Source organism: Zonotrichia leucophrys, chromosome 5 (genome assembly GCF_028769735.1).
Source record: "Zonotrichia leucophrys gambelii isolate GWCS_2022_RI chromosome 5, RI_Zleu_2.0, whole genome shotgun sequence".
Classification (NCBI taxonomy): Eukaryota; Metazoa; Chordata; class Aves; order Passeriformes; family Passerellidae; genus Zonotrichia; species Zonotrichia leucophrys.
Window position 1 is genome coordinate 40825120 of NC_088175.1, and position 9825 is coordinate 40834944.

A 9825-nucleotide genomic window follows, 5' to 3' on the forward strand; every position below is an offset into this window, starting at 1 on the left:
AAAGTCGTGTTCGCAAACCAATGAAAATGAAAAGATAGTCCCACTCTTACACTGGAGAATCTATTTGTTGATTAGAGAATCTGTAGAAAGGGAGAAAATTTTGTCTGAATAGGCACTCTCTCCTTACAGTGCCATGCCAAATTCTCAGTCAGAAACACACATTGCTTCCCTGTGAAAGAAAACGGTGACTGACAATTTTAAGTCGTGCTTTAGCCTGGTTCAGTGAGAAGAGAGCTGCAGAATAACTTTTGACAAAAAACTATTAGGCAAACAATTGACCTTCATTAACTCATATAAGATACTGGCTGCAAATTGAAAATTTTAACAAATAAATATGATCACTACTACATAAAACTGGCACTAAGGGCATCTGACTTCATTTTGAATTCAGACAGCTCTTCTATGTCAATCACTATGTAATATAGAGATGGTGTGACTATCTGGCAAAGTTATCACATAATAATGACAGGGATGTTTCTGTAGCTAAACAAAACTACCACACATTTTCATATGAAAAATGTTTCCAAGGCACATAATCATGAGGGATACAATGAAAATACTTGGATTTATATGCATAGAATACTGTGTATTAGCGTACAATTATCACAAACACGGTATGTAGAGGCCACTAGGATTATTATCCCATTTTAGCAATATAGCAATACAAGCCAAGATATCAATGCAAATATATGCTGTCATTAGGATGCCAGTGGGCACTGGATGTGATGAACAACAATATGGACTTATCCATAATTGTGAAGATTAGAGAATATATTATTTAAAACAATCAGGCAGGAGCATTGCTTATTCTGATGTGGTGTTTTGGTGGTTTTTTTTTAATCCTGTATACAGATGTACTTCAACAAAAAGATTGTTGGACCAGGCTTCAAAAAAGATGGCATTTCTTTCTCCACTCTTGGCATCAATATGATTGTTGAAATAGAAGAAATTGGTGCAGTCATCACCTTTAGTGGTCTCATTTTCTCTGTCAAGCTCCCATACAGCAAATTTGGCAACAACACCGAAGGACAATGTGGTAAGAAGGCTGCACAGATTGGAGGGAGTCCTCTTTCCCCACCCCTACCTTGGTTATGCTCACCCACTCTGGCTATGCAGTCTTACAATTGACAGAGATTTTTAAACAGCAGTAAATGGAAATGAGTACAGTTTTGCTCTTCAACTTCTGTAGGATGTCAAAAGCTCAATATTTCTTTGGGGCTGGGGTTTTACATATGTTTGCTTTTCCACAACCTAAAGTTCACCCTAGAGAAAGTGTTCCCTAGGAAGCAAAGCAAAATATGCATTTCATGAGCACATCACACCTAAACATATCAGCCCAGGAATGTACTGTGTATCTCTGATGTGGCTTAGGAGACTTACCCACCTTGTCTCTTCCAGGAACATGTACAAACAATAAAGAAGATGAATGCCGCTTACCAAGTGGTAAGATCATTTCCTCCTGTCCCCAAATGGCTCATCACTGGATTGTTGGCAACAACGAGTCATGCCATGGAGTGCCAGTACCACCAACTATAACCACACCTCCACCAAAGCCGCAATGTCAAACACCTCCGCTCTGCAAACTTATCTTAAGCGAGTAAGAAAACAAATTCATTTTTTCTAGACACAACTGTCTCAGTATCTTACAAGAAGAATGACAGCTATAGCTTTAGCATGTGATAATAACTGAAAATGTCAGCTCAGTGACACTATATATATAGTAAAAGGCCTTTGCAAAAGAAACTGGTCTGCCTTAATGATTTGCATGCCAAAGATAACTGAGCAAGGAGAGGTAAAGTCAGAAAATCAGGCATGCGGTGAGCACTAAAATCAATTCTCGCTGGATGCAATATTTCCAGAGTTTGTTCATTAAGTATTAAGCAAAGACTGAACTCTAAATTTGAAGTGGGTTTTCAGTACAAATCGTAGAGAAGCCACTTGCCAAAAAGGTGAAGAAAGTAGATGCAAACAGCTGAGAAATGTCCTTCTTTCTTTGTATGTTTTACCTAAAATATGGAGTTCCAAAAGTGCAAAGGCTTGTTGTCTGAAGTCTGTCATATATCTGTGTAGGCTGACAAGGTTACTTATAGAAGCCCTCTTACACATGCTTTCTGTAGTATCTAGTAAGTTTGGAGCTCTTTTATGTGTGAATTTTCTATTGCTACTTTTTTCATTCCTTTTTTCTCAATGTAGTGCAGTTGCCTTTTACACCATATTTCTGGTGTCAAGCCACTAAATAGTTGCGTACACGTACAGAAATACTATGATCATTAACATCTAGGAAAAAAAAGCACTACAGATTTCCTAATCTTCCTGAATCTATCTCCCAGCTTACTGGCCATTCCTAGGATCTTGTTTCTCATAATACTTTCCTTTCTGAAGCAGAGTCACATGGTATTAACTGGAAAGTGTTGTCTGACAGGAACAGACTTTGTATAATGGCTCATTAATATAGAAGGGGGTTGCTTTCTTTACTGTCTGCAGGGTTTTTGCAGAATGTCATACCGTGATACCACCAGAACCATTTTTCAAAGGCTGTGTTTTTGATGGATGTCGCATAGACGATGAATCCATGCAGTGTTCCAGTTTGGAGATGTATGCTACAGAGTGTGCTGCTAGAGGTGTCTGCATTGACTGGAGAGGAATGACCAACAATACATGTTGTAAGTATTGCAGGATTCAAAATGTGCGTGATAAATGGTAGAAATTACTGCTTTATTCACTAAACACCTCTTATATCTGACACTTGGTTATTGTCTACAAAAACCCAGTGGGGTCCTTTCTCACAGAAGCTGCAGATTAAGAAGGCAAAGCTGTAGTAATTTTTTTTCTGAAAAAAATGCATCTACTGTCAATTTTTAATTATTTTTTTTTGTCTTTTTCCATACAGCATTCAGCTGTCCGTCAAGCATGGTATACAAGCCGTGTGGGCCCATTAATCCAGTTAGCTGTGACCAAAGGTAGGGAAAAACAAAACACCCCACCCTGAAGCACCTGCTTATATTTTTCTTATCTATCTACTTTCCTCAGAAATTTGAGTTATTTCACAATGAAATGTGTTGTGAATTTCACAAACTTATTCACGATTTATAAATACCAATCAGCTCTAGGAATAGGTGCTTCCTGTTGCCCTTCAGAAAGTGTACATTTTTTGTCTCTCTTGTATCTGACATGATATGCTGCTCTGCCCTCTGCCTCACCACAAAAGTGTTGTACTCAAGCACATATATTCTTCCCATTCCAGCTATGAGCGTCCTGGCTATGGAGTAACTGAAGGCTGTTTCTGTCCTGAAGGAATGACACTCCTGCACGCAGAGAGCAGCATCTGTGTCTCTGAATGCTGTAAGTAGCTAATTTGAGGAATAAATAGAGACAGAGATTGTTAGTCAGGAGGCCTGAGCTCTATAGTCATCTTCTACATGGTCAGATCATTGCACATCAGCTTCCCTAAGTGTCCCCAGTTACAAACTGAATAATAGTCAATATTACCCTTTTTTCCCATCATCCATCCTTACATAAGACTCACCGAGATGGTAAAACTCTACAGTTCAGAAAAATTAGTCTGTATCTTCATTTTCTTGTTAGCTTTATCTTCACAGTTTTTTTTTAGTTTGAAGCTGCACATATGTATTCCTTTGTCAGTTTTCAGTGGTATAAATACCCATTCGTTTGTCTCTTTTTTTTCTTTTTCTCTCTAGTCTGCAGAGAACCAAATGGAATGTCCAGAAAGGTGAGTATCACAATGTGTGTGGCTTAATGAGCACAGACAAGTGAAACAAGATGATATTTAGTATTCCACTAAACCAAAGCTTTGCCACAAATGTTTGTTCAGTTTCAGTCTTAAAAATAATGAGTACTAGAGCACCCCTAAGAAATTTAACAATATGTGATAAAATATTCTTTCATTAACCTCACATACAGGAAAAAAACCTTAAAAATAAAAGAGAGAGAGAAATGGTAGTAGTGGAAGTTAGGCATATATGCTTATTTTATTTCCACAAATTTGGCTTGCTAAAATTACTAGAAATGAAGGGAGAGATGGAGAACAAAGTTTACCTGTTGCTTATCATGTTCATATCTTGCATTCTTTGCTCCTCAGCTGCACAGAAATCAGCAACCTAATGTGAAAATGAGTATGTCATATGATCATCTCTTATTAAAAAATGGATGTGAGGCTCAATCACTTCTCCTTTAGAACTCCTGTAACTCTCATACTAACACTATTAACAAATAAAAAGTAATAGCTTTGTGAACTCAGAACCTTTAGCAGCCTCCAATGTCTTCCTGGAATAAGCAGTTTGAGGGTCTCCTATGAAATCTAGAATATGAAAAAGCTGATATAATCAGTTATCACTATATGCATGAATATGTTAACTAGAAGCAAATAAAATTATTTTGGTTTAATTTTGTATTTAATTTTTTTCTTTCCTTTGTCTGTGTTTTTCTTTTTTATTTAGCCAGGAGAAAAATGGACAAAAGATTGCCAGGAATGTGTCTGTGACAAAAATACTCTTAAGGTGAAGTGTAAAAAGCACGAATGTTCTCTGACACAGCAAATATTTTGTGAAGAACCAGGTTACATGCCTGTTGAGATACCAATACCAGAAGATCCATGCTGTACTAGGACTGAGTGCTGTGAGTACTGTCTTAATTCTTTATCATGGGGAATAGGTTATATTAATTTTAGGAAACTACAGCAATAATTTTGCATTTTTTAATACTTTGCATTGATGTCATAATGCTTTTTAGAGCCTTCTTGCAGAGCATACAGTAAATGCCTAACAATAACAAATTTAAAGATTAAAAGATTTTATATAGTTAGACATAGAAAAGTAACTGAAAATCTCCTATAATTTTACATTGAAAGCCTTTAATACTGCCACTACCTGAAATAATATTCAAACCATTCAAAACATTTTTTATTTAATTTCAAAGGCCAGTATTAGGAAGATAAACTATAAAAAATAGTAGTGATTATTTAAAAATTGCTCAGGAAAGTTCCAGAACCAGTTATCAGAGCAGAGAGTCATCAGATTTCCCCACTGGTACAAATTTCTCTTTGAAATTATCTCTTTCCAGCAATTATTACTCTGCTTTTCTCAGTGTTTTGTTTCACAAAGATTATGGGAAAGCCTGATCACATTGAAAACACCTTGGCACATAGAATGAATTAATCATTAAACTATCTTGTGCAAACACCTTATCTACCCCATGGGAAGACTTCAGAAGTTCATGTAAAACAAAATTGCTTTAATTGAAAAATTCTGAGCTTATTATTTTCCATATTCTCTTACATGAAACAGACTGCAACACAAGCCTCTGCACTGACATCACACCCCAGTGCTTAGAGGGACAGGAAATAATCACAATAATGCCACCTGGAAACTGCTGTCCTATCTTCGAATGCAGTAAGTATTGTGCACCCTCCTCATGTGGTATTTACCTCTGTATTTTTCTAGATTACAAAAATCTTAGAGATGCAAGTTATCTGTGGTATCATATTGGGCCTTGTCGTGAATGTGTGTTTTATGGCCACTGCCACAGCTTACAAAAAGGGTCTACAAAGCTATGAAACAGAAGTTTTTTCATACGTTTCTGTCTCCTAAAACTTACACCTCTTTCTTCCTTCTTTACAGGACAGGGCTGTGTAGTCAACGAAACCTATTATGCAGTAAGTACTCAGAGTTACTCACATAGTTCACAGTGCAGTGTTTTTGAGACACCTATCATGGTCCATATTTTGTAGGAAGGCCTGAGATGAAACATTATTCATTATTTTGCTGAGGTTGACACCCTCTGGACAAGCAAAATCTTATTATGCTCTCCTTTCTACATTAGCAAAATTTGATTCCAAAATAGATATTACCAAACCAGAAACTCTGCTTAAAAGAAACAACCAAAATTGTAGTTATGGATAGTTTAGCCTGTACATCGTTCATCTTTATATTTTCTTGTGACTTGTATACACAGAGCAACTTGTTTTAACTGACTAATAATGGGGTTTTCCAACTTCACCTAGCCTGGAGCTGCAGTTCCATCAGGCCCCTGTGAAGAATGTACCTGCTCTGCATCCTCTCCCTCAAGGCCTCACCACCTCGCGGTCACATGCCAGCCTGTTATCTGTGACACGTACTGCCCACTGGTGAGTGCTGGTCTGCTGCCAGAAATTCCTACCCCTCTCAGCTCTAATAACCACCAGTTCAGGTCACTGACCTGACTTACTGCCATTGTCTCTCTATTTCTTTCAAAACAGGGCTATAAATACACTGTGGAACCCGGACAGTGCTGTGGCACGTGCAAGGCAGCGGCTTGTGTAGTGACTGTGGGAGACAACATTACACACGTGCTCCATGTAATTACCTCTGGCTTACCTCACTTTTGGGGAACTTTGCTAGTCTTTCCATTCTTTCCTCTCCTTGTTGTTGTCACATTTATTTCCTCCATCTTTTCTCATATTAGACAAATGCTTACTCAGGCAGGGGCTGGACAATCTCCACACAGCCTACACAATACCTTACACCACAAAACGCCAGTTCTAAGACTTATGGAAGCAACTGTGCTATGATACTGAACAATGGCTTTCAGAAATCAACGTAGGAAAATACATAGGTGAAGGCAAAGGGCTCTGGTTTGCCTCCAGTTCTGAAACTGAAGCATCCATTTTGCTCAAAGGACAATATTTTATCTGTGGAGGCATTTTGACACATCCATAAATTCTAATGACAAAACCATTGACATGCAAATCATTCTTTCCAAACAAGTCCATGTACCTACCCTATTCACACAAAAAGCACCTCTATATCCATATAAAAATAGAACATCTTCACTTGGTCAATGAAAAACACTTAATAGCAGTATGATAATATGGCAAATAATTATCAGCTGAAATTCAAGGAAGTTGTTTGGAATAATCAAATTACTATATACAGCAACAATAAGATATTGGAGGGCTTTTGTTTCATTTTTATATAAAATGATCCTAATTTTGTTTTAATTTTGACTACTTTCAGGAAGGAGAACATTGGAATCCGCCTGGTGATAACTGTACTGTTTACACATGTGAAAAACATGCTGACCAGTTCATTCAAGTCATCAAGGAGGCAAGCTGTCCTGCCTTTAACCATGATGAGTGTGATCCAGTAAGTACTGTCCTTCCAGTTCTCATTTCTGGAAAGGTTGCAGTGCCTAACACCAGTGATAGAAGGATCAGAGTGTCCAATGAAAATAACTAGCAGAAGCATTATGCAGGAAGTAGCTCTCCTTTTATCCTCTCTGAACCTAGTCCCAGTCAAATTTTATCTCAGAAAAGCAACTCAAAACTAAAATGAGTGATATAAAAATCCTCACTGAGGATCAGACATGACAGAAAAATATACAGCATAATATTTTGGATTCCTAAAATGTCAAGTGACCTAAAAGCAAAAATCAGCCTCTGGCAAGTCACTTATTTCATTCATTGTGTTACCCTGTCTGTTTTAATCCTTCACCTTCACTGACTGTGGTCACAATATTTTGACTTACATGTTCTAGGAGCTTTATTGCTTGCTGAAATTATAGTACTAAACTGAGGGTTTTCCTCCATTTCAACTTTCAAATAATGACTTTAATATTGATAAGCGTTATGTGCCCTTAATATTTAGCCTTGCTTGAAATTAAATTCCATGGCAATACAAAAATATACACATTCTCTGGTGCCAGAGAAAATCAGGAAGCAGGTAGAGTCTGCTTTAGCATGCAGATATGAAACCTGAGTTATCTTTTTATATTTTCCCAGGATGATATCAGGCTATCTGATGATGGCTGCTGTTTAGTGTGCCGAAGAGCACCGAAACGTAAGTAATAATAATTTTGTTAAAAATATTGATTATATGTGCCTGGTTAGCTATATTAGCTCATTTTGCACAATGGGTGCATAGACAGATGAGGTGAACTGACCAGGTTTGGGTTTACTGCTTCACTGGGATGAGAGAGGAAACAGGTGGAAAAGAAACAGGACATTTCCATTATGCATTTTAAGTCTCAGTGAAACAGATGACGAACTTTCCTATCCCCTACTATTAAATGCTGGCTTTTTTGTGGGAGGGTGAGGACGATGACTACTCTCCAACTTCCATAGATACACTCTCTTTAAGGAGGAAAGTGAAGCCAGTTCTGAGAGATGGGTGTGCATCAAGCAGTTACCACAGTACTGCTCTTTATTTCTGCATTCTGAATCAAGTTGTCTAAGAAAAAGGGAGAGTTTCATCCACTGATAACACAAACACCAAGTCTTCATTTGGCCCTCAGCAATTAAAAGAAAAATGCATTGTGACTTAGTTTTTTATTTCTGTTCCATCCTCCTTAGTTTTCAGTTACAAACTGTCATATCATACACAGCTATCTATTTATATGCACGTGTATTTTAACCTGTTTTCCTTTGCTTTGTGATGACCTCAGTTTGTATGAAGTACAATACGACTACTGTCATCAACTATAATGGCTGTGTGTCTCCTGCACCTGTTGAGATAACGTACTGTGAAGGCAGCTGTGATGCTTACTCACGGTAAGTGGCATGAAAGATAATGGTGGCCTCTTGTCTTTTACTCTTTTTACACCAGTTACATCAAGCAAATCACAAGGGTTTTTCTGATGTGTCCAACATCCACCCAGCCATCAACTGTTTCCATTGTGCTAATTAACATGATATTGTGCTAGCTTGATTATCTTGAGGTTCAGTGTTCAACAGCCTGTTCAGCATCATAGTGAATAGATCGAAATTTTGATTTTGCCCATTTGAAACTGAAGTTATTTGTCTCTCATTGTTATCTCACTGGACTGGCTCACTATGTGATCTGGAATAATTCTTTACTTTTTCCGTGCCATAATGAAGACTTAGAGTCATAAATTTTTACAATGAGGGGCAATTTACCTGTATTTCACCACAATACTGTAAGAATGCTAATATTGAGCAACAGTCCCACATGCAAGCATGCAATTTCTGGTTATGTTTTGTAATGTTTGGGAGGGGCAGCATTATACCTCACATAAATTCTGAATCTTTCTCATTGGTTTTTCTATCAGATATTCTCAAACGACAAACACCATGGTGCACAAATGCTCGTGTTGTCAGGAAATCAAGACCAGCAAGAGAAAGGTGACTCTGATGTGCAGTGATGGAACCTCCCTTGATCACTCCTACACCTACGTGGAGAAATGCAGCTGTGTGGATGCTGAGTGCGTTACCCAAGGCAACACCCAACAGGAGACACAGCAGATAAAGACGTCTCAGGAGCAAGCAAATGTCAAAAATTAGAACTAGAGAGAAGTCCTCAAACAAGGGCTGAGCATAAGACTAAATAAAGAAACTTCAAAAAATACAAAAGTGTCAAGAGCAGCTAAAATTTTGGATGAACAGATGATATTTTCTGCATAAACCCTCAGTCTGTCTGTCTACAGAATTTCAGCTTTCATTATCAATATATCTCCCATTGGTTTTTACGTCTGTTCTTTTATACCTTGAGCGATGTAAGTTCATCTTGACATTTTATGTTCATTTGTCTTCTGAGAAGTGCTGGACTTCTAATAATATTTTTATTCCAGTTCACCGAGAAAAATCAAAAGACAAATCCAGGAAACAAACCAAACCCAAGGAAAACTGTACCCCTCTGCTTCTATAAGTTTCTTTTTTTGTTGAGGAAAACTTAGAGGGGAGAAAGCCATATCTTTTCAAAACTATAAACTTCAATATTTTGAATAATTTATAATGGACCTATTTCCCTACAAGTTCTTGTGAGGAAAAGGAAAAATCCTATTGTGAGAAGCTGCTGTACACTACTTTTTGTTTAC

The 9825-nt window shown here is 37.5% G+C and overlaps 2 protein-coding genes across 2 annotated transcripts in view; both read left to right on the top strand.

Moving 5' to 3' along the window:
* The window catches only part of LOC135448688 (mucin-5AC-like), a 37289-nt gene extending 33532 nt beyond the window's left edge, over positions 1-3757 (top strand). Inside the window, 6 exon segments of the mRNA XM_064714905.1 lie at positions 853-1036; positions 1399-1597; positions 2485-2663; positions 2891-2960; positions 3245-3342; positions 3699-3757. Coding sequence (XP_064570975.1) covers positions 853-1036; positions 1399-1597; positions 2485-2663; positions 2891-2960; positions 3245-3342; positions 3699-3757 — 789 coding nt within the window.
* An 835-nt stretch (positions 3758-4592) lies between these two features.
* Positions 4593-9424, top strand: LOC135448689 (mucin-5B-like). Its single transcript, XM_064714906.1, has 9 exons — positions 4593-4635; positions 5304-5408; positions 5637-5671; positions 6020-6142; positions 6254-6352; positions 7011-7139; positions 7775-7832; positions 8437-8542; positions 9061-9424. Exons 2-9 carry the CDS (start codon positions 5372-5374, stop codon positions 9290-9292), a joined length of 819 nt encoding a protein of 272 aa, XP_064570976.1. The 5' UTR covers positions 4593-4635; positions 5304-5371; the 3' UTR covers positions 9293-9424.
* The last annotated feature ends 401 nt before the right edge of the window (positions 9425-9825 follow it).